At 44.6% G+C, this 23,234-nt stretch overlaps 1 protein-coding gene across 2 annotated transcripts in view; it reads left to right on the forward strand.

The window, feature by feature from the left end:
- LOC117557600 (calmodulin-binding transcription activator 1-like) overlaps window positions 1-23,234 on the forward strand; it is a 48,492-nt gene that overhangs the window by 20,411 nt on the left and 4,847 nt on the right. Inside the window, exons 4-21 of one of the 2 annotated variants that reach the window (XM_034233497.1) lie at window positions 975-1,042; window positions 3,736-3,871; window positions 6,986-7,057; window positions 9,010-9,163; window positions 10,510-12,356; window positions 13,318-13,444; window positions 14,198-14,332; window positions 18,252-18,400; window positions 19,193-19,377; window positions 19,461-19,539; window positions 19,630-19,897; window positions 20,325-20,857; window positions 21,848-21,996; window positions 22,096-22,330; window positions 22,507-22,575; window positions 22,765-22,910; window positions 22,996-23,064; window positions 23,193-23,223. In XM_034233497.1, coding sequence (XP_034089388.1) covers window positions 975-1,042; window positions 3,736-3,871; window positions 6,986-7,057; window positions 9,010-9,163; window positions 10,510-12,356; window positions 13,318-13,444; window positions 14,198-14,332; window positions 18,252-18,400; window positions 19,193-19,377; window positions 19,461-19,539; window positions 19,630-19,897; window positions 20,325-20,857; window positions 21,848-21,996; window positions 22,096-22,330; window positions 22,507-22,575; window positions 22,765-22,910; window positions 22,996-23,064; window positions 23,193-23,223 — 4,452 coding nt within the window. Of the gene's footprint in view, window positions 1-974; window positions 1,043-3,735; window positions 3,872-6,985; window positions 7,058-9,009; window positions 9,164-10,509; window positions 12,357-13,317; window positions 13,445-14,197; window positions 14,333-18,251; window positions 18,401-19,192; window positions 19,378-19,460; window positions 19,540-19,629; window positions 19,898-20,324; window positions 20,858-21,847; window positions 21,997-22,095; window positions 22,331-22,506; window positions 22,576-22,764; window positions 22,911-22,992; window positions 23,065-23,192; window positions 23,224-23,234 lie in introns of both variants that reach the window. The other variant, XM_034233496.1, reaches the window with a different exon arrangement.

Consider the following 23,234-nt stretch of genomic DNA (forward strand, 5'->3'; position numbering starts at 1 on the left):
GGTGTGGAGCTGGAGTGCTCTCATGCCAAACTGGGACAAATACCTAAAAAACACACACACACACACACACACACATACAGAAAGAGGTCTGGAGACAGTTGATCTGAGGGGGCAGATGAAGGAGTGCTTGGAGTGTTGATGCCTTTTTCACTATTGCTTTGTGCCACATTTCAAACACTGATTGCCTTAAGAGGACAATTTACATTTCATAGTCTTTCACAACAAGTGGGTGAGCTGGGAGTCAAAGACAGGGGCGAGAGAATGATATTTCAAGGAGGAAGCCAGGGGTGAGAAAGTTCACCTAGCAAAGGGAAAAGGTGGCGTTGCGTGAACAACAAACAAGCAGCAGATACAAACAATAGTTTCCTTTGGCTGCGTGTCTCCGTCTGCGTGTGGACGTTTTGTTTTTGTCTCACTCTCGGTAGAATGCAACTGTATGATTTGAACTCTCTTTTTTTCCTTATTGGATTCATGTGAGTGCGGAAGAAGAATAGAAATAGTGTGCAGAGGAGAGGGAGAGCTGAGGAGATGAAAAGAGAGCCGGAGGAATTAAGAATCAAGTTCGGAGCAGGCTTTATCTGACGGGAAACTGTGAAACTGCAAAGTACAAGAAAACTTTTCCTATCGGCACACAGCTTGTGTTTGGGTCTGCAGCCCCAGTGTGTGTGTGGGGGGGATGTGTGTGTGTATTTAGGAGATAGCTTTTCCTCCCCGGCGGAAGGATACATCAGTGTGTCGGTGAGCGTGATTGGTTGCTGGCCCTGAGGGTCTGTCCTCTATATCTGTCTCCTGACTGGCTGCTCTGTGACCAATCAGACGGCTGGACCTCACCGTGGCAATCAGATAGTGACACACTCTCTGTGGGCATCAGCAGGTCATCTGGAAATACCTGTTATGTTTTATCTCACTGTGACACACTCACACTCACACTCACACACCAATATAACCTTTCCGTCTTGTCTTTGTCTCTCTAGGAGATTGCTGCATATCTCATCACTTTTGAGAAACACGATGAGTGGCTGACGACATCGCCGAAAACCAGGTGAGGAGAGCGCAGACAGTTTTACACGAACACACACACACCCATGTATAAACAGTATCAGCTGGCAACTCACGTTGGTTTAATCCCAGTGACTGAGTGCCTGTGTTTGATTAAAAAATTAGTGATGTACATCGACTGTCTCCAAAGGGTCCTGCTGACGGGCTACTCTACATGTAGGGAACGCTCTGGAACATGGCTGGACTGTAAAGCACCTAGTCAGCTGGAAACTGAGTATTAATGAATGTAAATGTATTAGAATAAGTGATGTATAATTCAGACATAGGAGGGCGAGGGAGGGGTTTAAAGGGAGGAGGAGTATGTGTATAAGACGGGGTGTGAACAGGGATTCACATGCCAGAACTGAATATTCATCGATCGGAATAAACCATAGGTGGCTCTTTTCCTTTAGTCGAGAGAGGTTATATTCAGGAAGGAAGGAGGGAAAAGGCGATTTGAATGATTGATAATGATAAATCACTTTATTGACATCGGTTAATACAGATGTAGGATGAACAAAGGAAAAGAGAAAGAAAAGAAGAAAGTGAAGTAAGTGAAGAGGTCATCTTATTTGTGATTACTGACACCACGGAAAGCCCGAGGTGATGCCTGTGCGCTCCCATTGTGCCAGCTGAAGGACTCTTCTCAGGAGCAGCCTGAGGCCAGCAGCACAGTTTATGTTGTGGATGGATTTCTCATTGATTGGTTGTGCTGCCGTAGAGCCTCAGCCCCCCGGCAGCAGCAGCAGCAGCAGTCATATTGGTGTTATTGAGCAGCAGTTAGATATAATCCCATTTACACATGACACGAGGCACGATTAGAACAGATTACACATAATCCCATCAGATGGAAAGGAGCTCAGCAAATGGAGCCAGTGACATTTACGTGTGTGCGCGGTGGCTGTGTGCATATGTGTGTTTTTATGCATATGTGCGCATGGGGGGGGGGGGGCGATATTAAGATAACAATCAATGACCTTCATTTCTCCCCTCACTGGAATACCTCATCAGTTCAAAGTAATGACTATTGCTTCCTCTCTCCCTCTCCTCTCACTTTTCTGGTCTACTCCTTCTCTCCTCCCTTTACCAGACTCACTCACTCGCCCACTCCGTCTCTTTATCTTGCCGTCTTTTTCCCCCCCACTCTCCTCCCCTTGCCTTCTCTGTTTTCGCTCTGCTACACGGTGGAACGGTGGAAAAGCTTTTTATATCCCACACATCACAGCCCAGTTACAATCAATAGCATTTATGTCTGCTTGAATCGGGGGGTTTGTGAGGAGCACGTGCACCATCCACGTGCGTGTACCACACACACGCACACACACATGCTTATGAACAAGCACGTGTTTCCCACCCGCACACAAACACACAGGCACACATCTGATCTCATCCATCTTCTCCATAACATAATTAGAATCAGCAGCTCTGAGATGACTCACACTGCTCGAGACGGAGACTAAACTCGGCTTTGATCGGAGGGTGGGGGTCTCCACTCCGCTAAGAAACTGGCAGGCTCACCCCAAAACAGAACAGATTTAAGGTGTCAAAGAAAATCAGCTCAAAGTAAATTCAATTTCACTACACACAGTGTTCTGAGTAAATTGCAATCATCTCAGTCCATATAGATGTGTCTACATCACATTCCAGCACAGGGGAGAAAGGAGGTAAGAGGAAATGAAAAAAGAAGAGAGGAAAGGAGTAGAGAGGGAAAGAGAGATCTAGAGAGGAGGAGAAGAGAGAAAACCATAAAATAAACAGATGTTGAGATAGTAGAAAGAAATAGACAAGATGAGAAGATACTAATAAGTGGAAAGGAGTGGAGAATGGAGCGACTGAAGAAGCAGTAAAGAGAAAATGAAGAGATACTATCATAAGGGGGATAAAGACTGGAGGTTGACGGAGAAGGAGGGCAGGGAAAGAAGAGAGGAGGTGTGTAAGTGTGTGTGTGTGGGTGTGTGTGCATGCGTGCGTGCTCATGAGAGCGAGCACTTGTGAGCATGTGTTAGTGTATTGATTGTTAACGTGCCTGTTCTCTTTCTGTTGTCATGAGATAAGGCAGAGAAGCATTTTCCCTCCACCTACACACACGCACGGAAACACACGCACGCACGCACACACACACACACACACACACACACACACACACACACACACACACACACAGACACACTTGTCCTTAACGTTTTAGAAGTGTAATGATTGATTGCAGAGCAGCAGGTTTGACATTGAGCTCAAAGAACACACGGCAGTGGGTCCTGCCATCTCTGATATCATCTCTGTCTTTCCACATGTATGGCTACTGGTGTGTTTACTTGTGTGTGTGTTTGTGTGCATGTTCATCCCACCAGGTGTATATAGAATGAGAGCTTAGAGGCCAATGTTCCCGTTGTGCTGATAGATCACCCTACTGAAATATTAACACGTAGGAGTGTGAGTCTACGTATAAGAGGGGAGGGGCCGCAGGGGAGCAGCTAACTTGACTGTGGGATATAACATTGACGTCACTGTGTAAAACTTGCTGTAGTCAGTATTTGTAAATCAGCGATGCAAGATAATTTTTCGACTTTTGACAGTTTGAAATGACAGCATAAAAGTATTTTCTGGCCGGATTCCACGCAGTTGAATTGTTTTGAAGCGTCCTCTGTGCTCAACATATCCATTTCTGTCTGTCTAATTCTTGATCCTGTCCTCCATCAGGCCTCAAAATGGCTCTATGATCCTCTACAACCGGAAGAAGGTGAAGTACAGGAAAGATGGCTACTGCTGGAAGAAGAGGAAAGACGGGAAGACCACCCGAGAGGATCACATGAAGCTCAAGGTCCAGGGAGTGGAGGTGAGAGGCTGCGGTGGAAAAACAAGTCGATGATCGTGTTTGGCGCTGAGCATGGTTTCACTGCCAATCTCACTTCCTAACTTACTCTCCTTCCCTCCGAGGAGACACACACGTGTAACACAAATGTACACACAAACACACATGCTGAGGCTGAGAGCCAGCGGTGCCCCCTTTCTTTCTTTCTTTACCTCCCTCCCTGCTCCTGTCTCCCTGCCTCTCTCTCCCTCTTTCTGAAGGATAAGAGTGTGTTTGGCTCGAGGCCAGGAATGATGTCAATGCCTCCTTCAGCAGAACAGAGAGGGGTATCGATCCAGTCTCAAGGCAGCGTCTGTGCGTGTGCGAGTGTGTGTCTGTGTGTGTGTTGAAGTCACATCAGCCAGCTCAGAAATTGATTATTCAGCAGAAATATACCAAGAGGTGAGAGTAGTGAGCGCGCATGTGTCAGAAACAGAAAGGATGAGGTAGAGGGGGGAGACAGCGAGGAGGCACATGGATGTTTGCAGAGGGCTCAATAGTTTTGCATTAGGGTGAGCAGAAGACAGGCGAAAGAGGCACAGAAGTAAAGGGAATAATTGAGATCAAGTATTCCCATCTGGGTCTCTATTATTCACGACCCCACACTCACATTGACATTCATCCCTCATGCAATTGTCTGCAATCGTGCACACACTACACATATACAAAGTGTTTCTCTCTCCGGTAGTCGCTCAGTAATTGTTTGTGTCACGTCTTCCCAGGACCCCCCAAAGCAAGCACAAGCAGGCAGTGTGTAGAGAGCAAGGGACAGGAAAGAGGGAGAGCAGCGAGATAGGCCGAGGGAGTGAAGGAGGATGGGGAGAGGCAGGAAGCAGGAGAGAAAAACATAACCCTGGATGGAGAGCCTGCTCATATCGAATGGAAATATATGGAAATGCACTCTGCCTTTGGCAAAACACAATTTAGATAGAGGGCGGGCTACTTCTGAGAAGAGGCAAAATGGCAAGAAAAATATAAGTGTGCACGAGTGTTCATGAGACAGAAAACAGGACAAGTTGTAAGTGTTGATTATAGTACAGCCTGATTGCAGAGCATCTCTGTGTGCAATTCTGTTTTTACACACAACCAATCTATGCGTGTGTGTGTGTGTGAGCCTTGACTTCAATGCATGTGAAAAAGTGGCAGTGAGAAGGTCCTTCTTTCGTCATTTCATCCTCAAAACACAATAGACACACGCTTCATTATTACCGGGTATCGAACCTCAATTCTGTAAGCGCATTATAAAAATAACTTACAGAGAAATGCAGCCTGATTTTAAAGGGGACCTATCATGCCAAATGCACTTTTTTATGTATTTTATACATAAATATGTGTCCCCGGTGTGTCAGGGAACTCACGCAGCGTCAGAAAATAAAACATTCTCTTTTCCTCCGTACCCACATCTTTTAAAAACGGGGGTACAACGAGCGGATACAGATTTGCTGCCGATATTATGTAATTTCGGATGGTGGACCCACAGAGAGTTGCTATCAGAAACAATGCCTGACGTATTTTGGACGTTATATGGTATTTGTTTACATTAGCAATCATCACTAACACTGTGCTGGAGAGCACATGTGTTTAAAAAGCAGGAAATAAAAAAAGTAACTCACCTTGTGGTAACCCCGCAAGAGAAAAAGCATTTGAGCTCCATACTGTTTCAGAAATAATCTTTGATGTGGTTTAGAACAGGATGGCGTTTTATCACAGCAGAATTTAACTTTATCTCCGGTAGAATTCTGATCAGGCATTAGCTCCGCCTCCTCTTTTTTATTTTCAAGCTAAGGACCCAAAATCTGCGTTTCTCTAAACAGGGCTGGAATAGAGGGACATGAGGGATTTCTAAAATGCATGATCTGTTTGTATTTTGAGCAAAACACATCATAGACATGTTTTTATATATTTTTGATATATCTGAGACCTAAAAAAAACCATGATAGGTGCACTTTAAATGCTTGGTTAGACTCGTTGTCTTGTGTACTTGTTTTTAAATAAGATGCTTACTTTTAAAATCCGAATTCAGCTAAAAAGGAAAAGGGATAGTTTACATGATTTGAAGAGGGTTTTCTCTTGTAGTTATTCACGTTTATATGCATTTTGCTGATGGTGTTGGTTCAGAAACTTCGTTACAGTTGTTAACTTCGTTTGTTGTTTTATTAAATGTGCCAAGTGCTAGGACTGTCTTAGGGAAGAAAGCTTTTAGTTGTGCAGCTCCACTAAATTGGAACAGTCTGCAAACATGTTTAAAACGGAGCACTTTGGTTCCCCTGCATCATTTTAAAACTCGGCTGGGTGACATGCTGTTTGATACTCACGGTACCTGTCTCTGTAAATAGAGTTTGTAAACTGTACCCTGTACATTATGTTGTTTGTCATCCTTATTGTTGTTCTGTTGTTTTTATGTTACATGTGTAACTAATGTCCTGCAGGTCACCCTTGAAAAAGAGATCTTTTGATCTCAAGGGGCTTCACCTGGTTAAATAAAGGCTACAAACAAACAAACAAACCATACAGTACTGGCATCGCTATCAAATCATTTCATACTGCATCACAAAAATATAAACACTATGTAATCATAAAAGTGGTCTATTTTCAGACTCACACAGCCTTATACACTACTTTGTATGTATGCAAGCATCCTCTGCTGGATGGAATCCCTTCTGAACTTCCTCTTCATCTTGTCCACCTTGACACTGTGCTTTCCTCGCTTTCGCCTCCTCTCCTTTGTCCCCTCCACTGTTTCTGATCTCTCTTGCAGTGTCTGTGCGCTGACGACAGTGTGACTTTTTTGTGAATCCCAAGTGGGTTGTGTCTCCTCTTGCTGAGGCAGTATATTTCCCAATCTCTTGTGCTGTAATTGTCAAAATCAGATTTATGGTATTTTAGAAAAGACATTAGGAAGAAACGCATACAGCATGTTTGCAATTTAGTTTTAGCACTGCAATCAATACAGCCTAAGTGGGTATAACCTGAGTTCTCCTCTCCTGTTCTCTCACTTATTGTCCTCTCCTACTCTCCTCCTTTTCACTTTTTGTCTTGCTTCCTCCCTTTTGCTTTTCTCCTTACCCCCTGCGATCTCCCCTCCTCTCCTCTCTCTAGTGTCTGTATGGCTGCTACGTCCACTCCTCCATCATCCCCACCTTCCATCGTAGATGCTATTGGCTGCTGCAGGTAAGCCCCCCTTTCCCCACCTTGCCTTTGCTCGCACATTCATACACATACTAGAACAAGACTTCAACATTATTTATAGAGTTGTGATACGTTGTCATGTATTTTCAGGTATTTGCCGTAACACTGTGACAGCCTTGTTACATTTAGTTCAGCTATGTTAGGGCTTTATTTCCTATTCTACACAAAACTGTGCAACCAGAGTATATATTACCAGTGTTACACCAAGTTTCGTCTTTTAAACTGTCCATTTCAGAAACAGAACACTAAGCTTAACCATAAACCAGCAATAAACATCCTCCTCTAAATTAATGGTGCAGACTTTAGTGAAAATACAATCACAAGGCTTGGGTCATAATAAAACTGGATGTTGTTTGGCAGTTTGGAGTAAACTCTCACACACAGTTGGACCACGAGAATGTACCAAGAGCATGTCAGGCCTATAGTTTGCTTTTTATGATAGGAACACACTGTGCAGAATAATAAAAGCATTTATTTGCCAGAAGTTGACCAGAAGTTGACTTCCAGAGCGCAGTGTGGTTTCTAAACCCTGACTCTCGATACTTACAATGAGCATCAAGGACTCCTGTGCTCCTCAATATGTGGTCCTCTCCAAGAAAACACCCTGGAGCTACAAACAACACACACACCAACACACAAATGCACAGGTGTCCCCTGTGTGTAAAGGCATGTTGTTTTTCATAGAGATGTTGGACTCACTCTACTGCTCATGTGAAATACAGCACACACATACACACTCACACGCACACATGTCTCTCCCTCTATTGGTCATGCAAGACATGGTCACCTAGACCTCATCATCTTCAGATGACAGGTTACATGATGAATCTTAAAAAATGCATTTACATTTACACTGCCTCTCTCTTCATCTCTCTCAGTTCATTTCAAAGAAAATATTGAATACCCTGCAATGTTCATTTAAAATATGGAAATGCACACATATTTATGTATTCCACAGCAGAATTCCCTGCATAATTTGTCACATGAAATGTACAAGGACATTCCAGCCACCGGCCGTAAATTGAATATGCCCTCTCCCAATATATTTTCCTCTTTTCCGCATGCCCAAGTTTGATTCCCGCAGTCTGAAATTACGAAGGGAAATTTGTTTGCTTTATCTCCAAAGTGCCATTTTCTGCTCTTTGCTCCGATATCAAAACACATCAGTGTGAATATGATCATAAATCAGCCTGTGAGTGCTGTTGAGCACAGTGTGGTGCTGTAGCAGCCCACTGTGCCATCCTCTTTTGGAGAGAAAAGTGTTCCACCTCAGCGGGTCCTCCCCCTCACCTGAGTCTGTCTACTGAATCTTTCATCAAGAGGAGCTTCTCTCTCTTTCGCACACACACACACACATACACACACACACACACACACACACACACACACACACACACACACACACACACACACACACACACACACACACACACACACACACACACACACAGATGCACGTGAAAGCACCTGTTGAATCATTCATGGGGTAGGAATTCCATAGGTCTACTGGTGGCCTGCAGTATAGTGAAAACCGCTCTCCCTCTTTTTTGTCTCTCTCTCTGTATATACATCACGCACACACATACACACTTTTGCAGCCTCTGCAGGGTCAGAGAGAGAGTGATGAGTGGGCTCGAGCTGTTAAATCTTTTATGGGCAGGTGAAAGAATCTTATCTGACACGCTATGTCCAACCTCTTCCCTGACCTCCACGTATTCTCCCATTTCCCTTCTCCATATCCCCCTCCCTCTGTAAATAGACTATATTGTGTTATTCTCTCCCTCCCATATGTTGGAAAGAACATGACAATGAATGAATGAATAAAGGCAGTGTATAACTAACACCATGTTTCCCTGTGTGTGTGTGTGTGTGTGTGTGTGTGTGTGTGTGTGTGTGTGTGTGTGTGTGTGTGTGTGTGTGTGTGTGTGATGTAGAACCCAGATATTGTGCTGGTGCACTACCTGAATGTACCGGCAGTGGACGACAGCGGGAAGCCATGTGGTCCTGTCCTCTGCTCCATCAACACAGACAGGAAGGAGTGGGCCAAGTGGAGCAAGGAGGAGCTCATTGGACAGCTCAAACCCATGTGTGAGTTAGCTCTTCTCGCCAGCCTCCTACTCTCATGTTTCAGCCCTCGCACTTCTCAAACAAGAGGACATGAGTCACCTTGGGTCAATAAAAAATACCACCTGTCACGGTGCAGTAAGTCTCCAAATTAATCAGTGAAAAACCAGTGTGGTAGATCTAAAACACAGATATTTTTGGTTCACTGGCTTCATTTTAGGCTTTGTAAACAACTTGGCAGCAGAATTGGTCTGGAGCCATGCCGTTATTTATCACAGGAGACAAACAGTGTGTTCACCAGCTCAGGGAAGATAACATAACATTTCTCAAATGCATCAAGGAAAAATGATCAAATCTTGGCAGTGTTAATCAAGCTCAAACCTCTAATTGAGATATTGGCAGATCAGAGATTAATCAGTAAGCCGGAATGCAACAACTGGACTTGCATAAGGGTTTTGGGTGTTAACAGGGGTCTTATTTACTTGTAGTTACTAGTAGTTATAGTAAACAACCTTGTCCAATGACAATCCACCCTACACAAAGACATGTATACCACTCAGCCAGGCTATATAGAGATTTCAATTTTTTGTTTTTGGTTGTTCACATTCAGCACCATGCTGCCACCTAGAGGCAGACACATAAACACCCCCCAAAAAAGGAGGGATAGAGGGAAAGAAGACAGAGGTGCCAGAAATATACAGCATGTATTATTCATAAATGAGCATCAGGGAGGAGATACACACCCTAACACACATGCACACACACACTTACCTCATCTCATCCATCTTTTGATCTGGTTTGGAAGGCCAAATAAGGACAGCTGCCCGAAACTAAGTGGCTTGTTGACTTAAGTAGCACCTCACTCCTCAATTTCCCCACTGAATCATATTCCCTCTCGATCTTCTGTCAATCCCAATTTGTTCACAAAACAACAACTCTCTGCTTTTTTTCATTTCCTAGAACTTATTTCTTGTATGCTGTCTTGATCTTTCTGCGGTTAAAGGGGCGTTTATGGCCATTAGATCTCTGAACTGTTTATTTATAGATGTAAGAGCTAAATCCCAGAAATATAAATGAATCTATTTTAAAACCAGGAAATCACTCAGATGTTAGAATTTAAAATGTATTTAATATTATACATTATGTATATGTGTTATGTTATATAAGTTATATAAGTGTTTTCAACAAGTATTCAAGAGCTCAGTCTCCAGTTTGCATTCTTAACACTGGAGGGCGCCATTACACACTGTCAAAGGTTTGTGAGGTAATGCAACGTTACTAAAAGGATTGAGCATAGCAAATGAAAGGACAGAAAATGAAATGCATTGTCTTTAATTCTGTTTCCTTTGCTTGAATATCTTTTCTAACAGGTGCTGGCAGCAGCCTGCATCAGAAATGTTCCAGTGTCAAGCAGCGCATCATCTCATCCAAGCAGGAGTCTGGGGCAGCAGCAGGAGGTGGAGCGGCAGTGGGAACGGGCGTAGGTGCAGGACAGAGAGCCGAGGAAGCAGATGGCACGGAGGTCCAGAACAGCGATGTGTCAGAGGGCCAGACAGAGCCCAGTCCGGGGGGAGGGGGGAGGAGCAGAGCGGGTGGAGGGGAGAGGAGGAATGGCAGGATAACCAAACCCTCGCTCCTCCCACAGAGCAGCATGGAAGTGTCCTCATCTACCTCCACCAACCAGGTGGAGGTCCCAGACACCACCCAGAGCTCACCACTGTCAATCACCAGCGACATGGCTGATAGCCCCGCCCTCGCCATCGGGGCCGGCTTGTCACAGAGCACTGCTGTGTTCATGTCTGAGGTCACCACACTGACTGGGGATTCGGTGTACTCCACTGGCCACACCCACCTGCTGGGATCCACCCATGAGAGCACCACCGCCAACATCCTATTGGCTGTTGCCCCCGAAAACCAGAGGTTCGCTTCGTTTCCGGGTGGCATGGGCTTAGGAGAGGCGGGAGAGTTGGTTCTCTCCAGCTCTCTAGACACCACTGGAGGAGTCAGCCTTCCTGAGACAACCATGACCTTTGACCCCGACTGCTTCCTTAACAATCCCAAGCAGGGCCAGACGTACGGAGGAGGCGGAGGGAAGGCTGAGGGGTGTAACGGTGACGATGGAGGTCTCCACTGCTCCCCTAACAGCTTTGTCTACAACCAGGCCCTCGTCAACAACATCAAGACAGAACCTGTACCCCTGGAGCCACCGATGGCCCCCCAGAGTAGCTACGTAGGGGAAGGGACCGGCCTCAGCCCCAGCACCACCCTGGAACAGATGGACTTCAGTGCTGTGATGTCATCAGCCTGTGTCCCGAGTCTAACCCAGACCTCCCACCACCCATCCCCAGGCCTCTTCCTCCAGGGCTCCCCGCCGACAGGCCAGCTGCAGACCAACGGCACAGAGGCAGGGCAGGAGTCAGACGAGGCCCAGGCTTACATCAGCCTGCCCACCGTACCAACAGACACTCCGGTAACCAACGGAGATCCGCATGCAAACCTCCACCAAGCCAGCCCAGACCAGCAGGGCCTGTGTGGGAGGAACGGTCACGGAGCGGCGGTGGGCTCCTTTCCTCTGACGCCACAGGAAATAAACGTGGACCAGTCAGGCGGCAGGGGGCATCGAGAGGTCGGGGGCTTGGAGAAGGCTTCTGAGAACGGAGGGGAGCTGCTACTCAAGCCCGGGGATCCTCACGAGGCCTACACCAGTGTTGACACCGAGCACTACCTGCAACCTACAGATGACAATGGAGGAGGAGAGGAGGGCGGGGGAGGTGGAGGAGGGAGGGGACATCTCTGTAACGGTGTTAGCTTGTCAGGGACCAGCAGTTCAGTGGGGGCCAGTCCTCAGTCTATAGCTGCTGGTGCGAGCATGGAGGGGGCGCTCTATAGCTCTTCTCTTCCTCAGCAGGGTGGGGGGTCAGCTACAACAGCTGGGGCAGGGGCGGCCATCAGTCTGGAGGGATTCGAAGCTTCCTTTGGTAGCCAGTTCTCTGATCTCATCAATGACTTCATCTCAGTGGAGGGGGCTGGAGGTGGTGTGGCGGCAGCTGTGACCGGGGTCCTGATGCCCCAGGAGGGGGCAGCGGGGGAGGAGCAGGGCTCAGCAGCAGCCCACCTGCAGGGCTCCGAGGTGCAGCAGGGGGCTCTGGGGCTGCTGCAGGAGACTGGGAGGCTGTTTGGTGTGACAGACTACTCCCCAGAGTGGTCTTATCCAGAGGTTGGTAAACCCAACATGATTATCTTTCATTATTTATTCATCATTGTTCCCTGCAGGAAAATCAGTCGCTCCACCACATGATTGACGGTGGCTTGCACTGATGTTAAACACTGAAATCACACTCACAGTTTGTACTGAGACCGCCAGCCTGGCTGTGTGGTCATTAAGGACTCAGAATGTTTCAGACTCAGCTGATGACATTTCAATATTACACTGATTACCCTGGGTGGCTTCATTCATTTACCCATGTTGCACTTATAATATCTCCCACACAAGTTATGTCACTGAATCATGATGAAACATGCAGAAACACAACATCTTACCAACATCATTTTCAAAAGAAATATTATTTTTAAGGAATTGTATGAATCACCTCCAACATGTGCATATGTTCAGCTCTTATTTTGTGCAACTTTCTTTCAGGATCATCACTTTTACACCATACTGATTATTCCACAGTTTTTAGTCTCCTAAAAAAGCAACACATTGACTTAATATTTTGAACTTAAATAACCCTACCAAATGCTGGTAAATGGCTTTCAATCAAACATGTTTTTGTTTTTCTATGCTCACTTCATGACTCAACATTTTTGGGTAGAATATGTTGTTTATGTTTTATTTTTAGCTCCACTAGAGAAAACACATGGCAGTGTTTAGATGGTTCAAAACAACTTGGCTGTGAGGAGCAGTGCAGCCTCTAGGGGCTGCTACCAGGCCTTTCAGACTCATAGATTTGTCATTAGCAAAAATATCAACCACCTTGTAAATGGGGCAATTATAAATAGCTATGAATTTAGATTCATGTAATAGAAAACAATAAAAATAGGCCACTGTGTCTCTGAGGTATGTTTTCGCAAAAGATGGATGGAATCAGGATATCTGATATCTGTAATTCATGCCGTGATGTGTCAGATTCTCACACTGACTGTGAGAGACTTAAGGCTCTGCTTGTGTGCCACAGGGCGGAGTGAAGGTGCTGATCACAGGTCCGTGGTTGGAGTCGAGCAGTGAGTACAGCTGTCTGTTCGACCACATCAGCGTCCCTGCTGCCCTCATCCAGCCCGGGGTGCTGCGCTGCTACTGCCCAGGTAACACACCTGTGTACTGTCCGGACACACTCACACACAACACAACTAGCTGCAACTATTATCTCTAAGGTCAGTCAGTTAGTTACAAAAGAAAAGCGTGGAAACTGTTTGTCGTAGATCCTTCTAAGAGAGATCATCACTCAGCAGAGATTTCCTCTTTCATTAGTGTTGCATTCGTCATTGCACTCAGCAGAGGGTGAAAAAAAAACACAACAGTAGGACCACCACCAAGCTGCTACATTTAACAATCAAAGCCAGATGAGATAATAAAGTAAAATTGTGTTTCTTCCTATTTATCGGTCCCAGCTTTTGGGATTTTGTACTTGTTCAAAGTAAACCTTTTCCGTACCCTCATCCTTCTAATCCCTATAATAAGCCGTTTCTAACAGGCTTTATTCAGTGTACTAAGAAAGAGTTTAACCATGTCAGCTGCACACCTTTATCTGCAGTGCTTTTTATACAAGATAAGAACAATACAAAAGATGTATTTGAGAGACACTGTCTGGCAGGTACAAAATATATGAAATGTTTTTTTTGGATGGTATAGTAAGTTATGCATGAGTCACTTCGTGCTACATTAAGTTTGATCAGGGGAAACCGTAGGCAAATGTTGCAGGCAGACACGTGCAAAGCAAAATTACACATTCACAGTGTGTAACGGTTAGCATACTGAAATGATTCCTTAAAAAGCGATCTGTCTCCGCAGTCAGTCAGTGATATTAATACCTTACTTGATTTTACGTTTGTTTCCAGCCCATGACACAGGACTGGTGATGCTGCAGGTAGCTATGGGTGGTGAGGTCATCTCTTCCTCTGTGGTGTTTGAATACAAGGCCCGTGACCTTCCTGCCCTGCCATCTTCTCAGCACGACTGGCTGTCCCTCGATGGTGAGAGCATCCGTTTGTGTCAAACTTTTATTGTATTAAAGAAAAAAGAGCTTCTACCATTAAAAAAGTGACTTTTACAGAGCTGTTTTACTGTGTGCCTGGAGCGTGTTTTATTCACTTTGACTTTAAACATACTTTATCTTTAAGGACATGCACTTGACTTTATTTTTACCCTGAAAAGTTAGAATGTGTAGGACTTTTCCTCAAAAACAATGTATAGACTTAAACAAACATCACTCATGAGAGATGCAGAGTCTGCAGAGACCCTGCCCTCTGCATCTGTTTTTTTATTTTGCTATGTTTAGGACTTTTCTTTTCTGGGCCAAAACCTGTTGACATCACCTGTTGGGAAGCGCAATAACCTACGTTTAGATGTGGAGGACAGGCCAACTTTCAATGTTAACAAACCACAACTGACAAAATCCTATCCCTTTTCTTTATACCTTTTATGTAGCGTTGCAGCCTCTACACCTAGCACCTAGTGTGTGTGTGTGTGTGTGTGTGTGTGTGTGGTGTGTGTGTGTGTGGTGTGTGTGTGTGTGTGTGTGTGTGTGTGTGTGTGTGTGTGTGTGTGTGTGTGTGTGTGTGTGTGTGTGTGTGTGTGTGTGTGTGTGCGCCTGTGTGTCACTCTGCTGCTCTCTTTTGTCAGCTCCATCCATGACTGCCTCCGTTTGTCAGGCGACAGATTTACTGACCGTGTATTTTGTCATGGCTGTGTGGCATTTGGCTGAATTGTATATTCCTCTGTGCCAGAGCTGCAGCTTTTTTTCTGCTGTCACCATCAACTTGCATGCAGATGAATTTAAAAAGGAACATAAGCTCCTAAACAGTTTTGACACCTGTTATTTTTCTGGTTTGCATGTACACTGCATATTATGTTATTGTTCATAAGAGCTAAAAGCTATGTCATTTTGGAGTTCTTACGGTCAAATCATTTATTATGGAGTCCATTGTGAGCGTGTGCATGTTAGAAAGAAACCTGAAGGATCGATTCTTCTTAGATCTATAGATGTCTTTCTATAAAGAATTGAATCAAATTAAAACACACTGGGCAATTAAATGTTCTTTGAGTCAGCTCTGGGGGGGATCGGTTGCATATATAATGTGCACAGCGCCAGGGGGGGGGGGGGGGGGACTGGTAGCTTCTGTGTGCAAATATATCTCCCGATGCAATTGCGGCTCGGAAACACACGGGTCTCCTCAGCGAGGCATGTCCTTGGTTACTCTCTGTTCGCCCCCGTCTCTGCGTTGCGCAATGCGGCACTGCGGCTGTACAGTCACAGCGGGCTGAGAGCTGGAGTGAAGGGCAAGGACATCATGGCACAACCGTGTCACTTCACTGCCAACGCGTTGTGTGCTGTGCTGCCTCAAACACGCTAACTATAGACTCTGACTGTCAATGAGACCTGAAAGTGCGCTTTTCCTGAAGCCCTTTGTTTGTCCTTAAATATACATCAAAGTCTTTCTCTAAAATAGACCGAGCTAAATAAGCAAAAATGCGTCAGCGCTTGACTTTGTCACATGTCATTGCTCCAGTTTAGTTTGTATTGTTGTACCGATGACGACCCAGCCTCCTGCAGCTCGCAGTCTGGCGGGTGGATTTGAAGCGTGTCTGCGAGACAACGTGGAAAACTCTCCCTCCCCCTATCTCTCTTTCTCTCCCTCTCTTTTTTATTCCCTCCCTCCCTCGCTGCACTTAGTTGTGTTTTGCTCGATCGGAGTAGCAATGTGTGAGTCGCACGCTTCAAACTAACGGGGTTGAGCAGAAGCAGGAACAAAGGGCAGCAGATAGAGAGACTCGCTGTTTGGGTTCGTAGATTATTTGATATTTTTAACTAATTTTAACTGAAAACATGCGTCCCTTTTATTTGCGTACTGTTTCTGGGTTGAGGTTTATTGTCATGCTGTTGTTGTTGTTGTTGGACATTAATGTGCCTGTTGTCTAAATGCTGGCTTTACAGCTCTGTATAGCCTACTTTTGCATTTCACGTTTCAGTTAAAATATGTGTAGTACTACATGTGGAGAACATGTTACAACTGTTGATGTAACACAAAGGGAGGGAAGAAATGCCACAAGTCCTCACGTTTTTTGCATGCTAGATGTTTTTTTTTTTATGTTGCAGACCTGAGGATCTAGAAGCTTGTTCAGCTTTACATGTTGACCTGTTCACTTTCAGCACCAGCAGCAGGGAACAGCTCCTGAACTCTGTCACAACAACTGAAGGGAGGCTAATGTAGAGGCCCAGATAATAACAGGCCTATAGGCACAGACGTGTTGTTGATCAGCTTAACTACATTATATGCTCAGTGTCCTGTTACTTAATGAAGGTTTCCTTATGTGGGACATCTGTTAAAAGTGTGTAAAGTAAATTATTTTTAAGTTAACTTTAACAAAGACCAGAAGTAGACCGAATCAAACACATTTCTCATGGATGTGGACATTTTGGGAGCGTTTAATGTGCAAGTAACTAAGTTAAGTAACATTTATTGGAATGTAACACCACTACTGGCAATGCAGTCCTCTGTTATCAGAGTGTTGTGATATCACTTGACTGTGGTTGGTCAGTATTGAGAGCCTTTGCAGAGCCTTGTTTATTATTTGTATTATTAAGCAGATAAGGGGGGGGACTTAACCATAGAGTGAACACTGGCCAGGAGATCCACAGCTCCCCAGTATAGCTACATAAACATCAAGCAAACTTTGAAAAGCGGCTTGATTTGTATTTTAAGTGATCCTTTATAGTTGGATGTGTCACCAGAATACTTATGCACTTATTTTTACTGGCTAATTAGAATCAATTTACTTAATTAATACACATGAAAACAGTTAATGAAATAATTCAATTTGCATAAAAAAAAAAACTATTAGTGAAGATGGTATGCTTTTGACAATGACAGATACATTCATGTTTTAATTAAATCCCAAGATTACCTTTAAAGGAGTTCCAGTCCACTTTCTTGTATTTCTCTTTATCATGACATGAGCCCTGCAGCATCTAGTCTCAAGTAGCATAATGGCATGTGGAAAAGGGAATTATAAAATGGAAAGTTGCATGAAGAGGCAGTAAATTGAAAGCCTGTTAAGCAGACATTTGACAAACATATACAAAATTCAACAATTACCATTTAATCCCTATTTAATTTACCTCATTTAAATATAAATGTTTGCCAACTTCCTTTTGATATTGTATTATATCAGTTATTTAAGTTATTCACCACAGAGAAATCCAATCTGAAAGCATTACAGTACATGCTTTTTATGCGAACAATTTCCTTCACCTTTTTGTGGATGTATCTGTGTTTTTATGCATCTGTATTTTTGTGTTTACTTGTTTGCAGATGGGTTCAAACGCAGATTATTTTGTGTTAAAAAGAGGATTGTTTTTGAAAAATCTGTGTTTCCAGAAACCTCTACTCCTTTCCTGATTGGCAGAGTGTAGAGGGAGGAGCCTGAGTCTCCATGTCCCTCTCATGGCTCCACCCTTTCAGCTTATTTGGTGTGCTGCAGACAGAAAGAAAGAAAAATAGGAGTGAAATGAGAGGAGGAGAAAAAAGAGAGAAAAATAGAGAGACAGAGTGAGAGAGCAGCAGGTGGGATGACATAATGTGCACTGCAGCAATACTGCAGCAGCATTGAAACAAAGGGTCACACTCACACAGCATTAAAAACATATTTGTTGTTAGATGTACACTTTTTTACATACACACACACAGTTTCCATAGCCACCAAGTCCCCATTGTTGGTAATGGAGATTTATTGGATTTAAACTCTGATTTATTCGGCAATATTAAGTCCTTCAAAGAAAAGCTTATAGCTGCTTTAGGTAGGATTTACTAAAACATCAAATGTGTCTGCTTGAATACAACAAACAAGTGGCCAATGCTAACAGCTCTATGTAACCCCCGTTCATTCCCGTAGATACCCAGTTCAGGATGTCCATCCTGGAGCGACTGGAGCAGATGGAACAGAGGATGGCTGAGATATCCAATCAGAATCCCAACTCAGAAACCATGGCAACCAAGGACGGAGGAGTGGGGGGAGGAGGGGCCACCGATCAGCAGTCTCAAGTAAGGCAGAGAAGAAGTGATTTGTAGCTTAGGTGAAATGTTCCTTTTTGTATTGGTGATCTTACACAGCATCAAGTAGGCAGTACAAGATGAAACTCAGTCATAAATGTTTAATTAAAGCCTTTCATGTTTGAGTTCCTGAGATTACATTTGAAGACTGCATGATGATGTGTTTAAAAGCCTGAAAAAGGAAAAGCTTTTCAGCAGACAAAAATACTAAGAACAAAAGCTCCGACGACTTTAGATTCAGAGAGTTGAGATTTTCTGACATCATTTGACTTTAAATCATTTGAAATGTAATATATACTAAGACGAATAATGCGCGAATTTGTTTCAGGGTTTATGTTCTGGATTTTATTTATTACAAATGCTGTTTTTATCAGGTCACCCCCCTGAAAGTGTTATTCCTATAACTCCATGTTGGCATGTTTTAGTATGCTTCACTCATGCTCTCAAAATGTCGGAGGCTCTGCAAAATCGTTGAACACTCTTTCTTTGTAAAACCCAACAATGTGTAACACCTTGGAAAACATTCATAAGTAGAAAGGCACTCCAAGGTTGTTGCATTTAGTGAACAATATGTAATATTGCATGTGCCCTGTAATTTGGATCCGCTCCAAAATGTAATGGGTTCGGGCTTGACCCATGCCACTCCCTAACACCAAGTTCCAAGATTTGGCTCAGTAGTTTTGCCATAATCCTGTTGACAGTCAGACAAACAAAATAAATCCAAAAACCCCTACTTGGCAAAATGCTGCTGATTAAAGTCATGAAAACTCTTTCTTTCTCCAGATTTCTACCGATCAAGGTTCATTCGAGGGACGTGTTGTGGTGGTTTGTGAGAAGATGATGTCTCAGCCGTGCTGGGCTTCATCCAATCAGCTCGTCCACAGCAAGAACTCCAGAGGAATGACCTTACTGCATTTGGCTGCAGCTCAGGGCTACGCAGGGCTCATTCAGACTCTCATTCGCTGGCGGTGAGTGACACACAAACATGACACTCGATTGTGAGCGCACAGACTGGGTCAGGTTATTTTACCTTTGTTGTCTCGCTCCGCAGCACAAAGCATGCTGACAGTATTGACCTGGAGCTCGAGGTGGATCCTCTCAACGTAGACCACTTCTCCTGCACTCCACTGGTGAGTAATCAATATTTCTCAATGGTGTTTGGAGTGTGTCCTTCTGTTCCGTGCCTGTGTGTGATCTGTGTTTTCCTTTGGCCTCCTCAGATGTGGGCATGTGCTCTTGGTCACACCGAGGCAGCCTTGGTGCTTTACCAATGGGATCCACGAGCTCTCGCTATTCCTGATTCGCTGGGACGCCTGCCGCTCAACATCGCCCGATCGCGGGGCCACACTCGATTGGCTGAGCTCTTAGAGCAGCTGCAACTAACCCCTCAAGCTCAGGGCCAGCTGGCTGACACCTGGATGGACAGGTGGAGAGGAGAGTCACAGAGCAGTGGCATAAGCAACAGCCCTACCCCAAACCCTAACTCAGGTGGGAATGCTTGCTATTTTTATGATTTAAACCCATCAAAGAAGAAGTTGTCTCATTTTAAAGGTTCAGTTCACCAAAACACAGAAAATAGCCCTGTGTAACCAAGCCGGCCTGACTCTGTCCATACTGTAGGTACAAACTCAGCCTGCAAAGCCCTTTAAAGCTCACAAAGTAATTGCAGTTCAAAACAACAGTTTGACCATTTATAAGGGTTATTTGTCAGACTATTTCTAAGCTTGAAGCAGAGTCTTTATATATTCTACACACCTCTCTCAAATTGAAAACTGACAATGATCACCATTACTAGCTATTTCGAAATGTAAGTGGCAAAAAAAAGATTTAATTGTTCTGGGTGAGCTGAACTTATATATAAGCATGTCTGTCACCAGCCACTTGCTCTTATTTCCCACCATCTTTGTTTCCCCAGAGCTGAGGAGACCCAGGACAGATAGCCAGCCAGACAACCAGAACCAGAGCTGGGGCCAAACAGGACACAGAGCCCAAAAGGGAGAACAGGGAGGCCCACCTCCAGCCAAGAGACTCAAACCCAGCCCCGACACCCAGCAACAGCTCGCTAACTCCCCCCAGGGCAACACCACCCTCACCTCCCTCCTCAACTCGTCCCCTAGTCCTAACACTCAACGCTCTCTCCTCCCCAACACCCCACAAACTCCCCTCCCACAACCCTCCAACCTCAGCTGTCAGAACGCACCTCCTGCCGGCTCCAGCCCCGACCGGCCTCAGCTCCACAGCGCTCCACTCCCCCACCTGCAGGCCAGGATAGGGGGGTCTGGAGGGGGCACCAGGTGGAGTCTGAGACAGTCTCTGGGGCAGCGTAGCCTTGCCAGGAGGATCCTGGGAAAAGAGCGGCTGGCCATTCACCTGCGCCAAAGAGTGCTGTCCGACAGGGGGGAGGAGACAGAGCTGCTGACCTATCAGGATCACACAGAGGACTTGCAGGTAGGGGGAGCAGAGTGTGAGGGGCACTTTTGATTTTGTCCCTCAAAAATGAACTTTTTGTACTGTATAGGATAGAACATGTTTACATACTTGCATGTATGCCATGTTTGTAATAAAATACATGAAGAAATCCATTAAAAATATATCAAAACAAGTCTCTCCAAACTTTGACCCTCGATATGATACCTCAATAGGTTAAACTGAAATGACAAAACCTCAGGAAAGTGCCCAAGAAGGGTTAAGATTACATCAATTACTTACTGTACTAAAACTTTTCACATTAAAGTTGTTTTCATGAAAAGGGCGCCTGGTGCAGGTTCACCTCTCAGTTACTCCCACAAAAGCAGACACTGATTCCTGCAAATGATCAAGTGCATTTACAAGAAAGGACAGAAGGGCAGAGATACTGAATTCCCACTGAAGCTACTGAACAAGAAGATAGTACTGTATACACCTTGAATGAAATGAAAAGATTCACACTTAGTAGCAGTACAACACTGAGTTCAGCCAAAAGATGATAAAGACAAAAAGGCTTTTAGTTTGGATTTAGCCAGATGTAGTGCTTGTTTATCCAACACAACTAGAAATAGACTTAACAAAAAGGGATGCCGTTTTGCCAACTGTAAGATAATTAGCCACCAGGGAAAGACATGTAGCTGTGTATTTTATAATGAATCTGTTTGGCATAACAAAGAGGCTCATGAAGAGAGGATATATGGTGTGTTAAATTATAAAACACATTGGTGGTTTGATAAAGAATCCGGCCTAACAGTCATATGTTTTGTATGAACACATGATATGCAAACAAGGTAACAAAAGGATCAAATTATGTTGATAATGCTTGGACTAAAGTTGTGTGGCAAAAAAATAAAGAATAACCTGTACGTCATTATCTTAAACCTTTAAATACACAGAGTTGAATGTCGTTAGTTTAGGCATTCAAGTACATGTCGAAATGTGTAGCTAACGCCTGCTCTGTGTGTCTTGCAGATGGACATTACGATGCTAGCCGATCACATCATGGAGGCTTCAGCTGGAAGGCTTAAGCAGGAGGCGATGGAGACAGAAACAGACTCCGGGAAGGGGGGGATCAGCAGTGATGTCCGGTTACTGTCTGGTTACCTCAGTGAGGTGGAGAGGTGAGTCAAAGTATTCCTGATTTCGCCGTATTCACTTCACCCAACTCATGAAATATTTGTGAATAATGAAAGCTTTTCTTTGCTCTCTGTTTCCTCCAGGTTTCTGAACTCCAAGTCCCAGACTCCGAGCCCCAAACCAAACCCTCTCTCAGGGCCTGAGGATCCTCAGGCTAGGCAAGCCCTGTCCTCTTCCTTTGACTGGACCTCCTTCCTCTGTGCAGCTATGAAAGAAGAGAGGTTAAAAACTGGTTCCTGTCTAGCCATGACCGAGGCAGAGCAGGGGGAGCTGTACGAGACCATCAGGCATGCTCTGCACTCCCTCAGAAAACACAAGGTACTTATGGCCCTTGGAAAAGTACAGTTTTTTAGATTTTTAAATGGTATGTTGTCCTGGTTTTGGTATTAGTTCTTCCCTTTAAATGCTTGTCTTTCATGAATCACAATCACTTGAAAAAGCTTACTATGAACATGTATGATGTTTATAAATACTTTTAATGTCATTCCCCGCAGGGTCCCATTCAGGAACAACGCAAAGAGATTGCAGCAGTGATTCAGCGCTGCTATAAGAGATACAAGCAGGTAAGAGTTTACAGCAACAACACATCAGAGAACCAGACATTAACAGCTATGTCCTCTGCATTAATGTGGGCTAAAATAAAAAAATACTATTAGAACAAATTACGACATAAATCCAGTGTATGATACATAGTATTCAGGATTACACTGCTAATGTTCTTTTGACCTCTCTGCTTGTGTCTTCTCTCTCAGTATGCACTTTATAAGAGGATGACCCTGGCAGCCATCCTGATCCAGAGTCGTTTCCGGAGTTTCCATGAGCAGAGGAAGTTCCAGCAGAGTCGTAGAGCAGCGGTCCTCATCCAGCAATACTACCGCTCCTACCGACACTCCCTTGGGTACTCCACTCTCTCTCTCACACACACTAAAGGCATGGCTATACACAAAGGCCTCTTCTTACTCGTGTGTCTTTGCCCACAGCAGCCTCCTCACGAAAAAACAGAACCAAGCTGCTCGCAAGATCCTGAGGTTCCTGCTCCGATGCCGCCACAGGTGAGACACCAAGCCCCCCACACACCCTCCAACACCACTGCACACACATCCCCACACACACTTACAGCCCAATGTCGCACATCTACATTGGTGCTAATAGTTGGTGTTGTTTTACTGTTCCTGTGAAGCCCCTTGATGGACGATAGGCCTCTGAAACGGGTGAGTCTTCT

The sequence above is a fragment of the Gymnodraco acuticeps genome, unplaced genomic scaffold, assembly GCF_902827175.1.
Source record: "Gymnodraco acuticeps unplaced genomic scaffold, fGymAcu1.1, whole genome shotgun sequence".
NCBI classification, from domain to species: Eukaryota; Metazoa; Chordata; class Actinopteri; order Perciformes; family Bathydraconidae; genus Gymnodraco; species Gymnodraco acuticeps.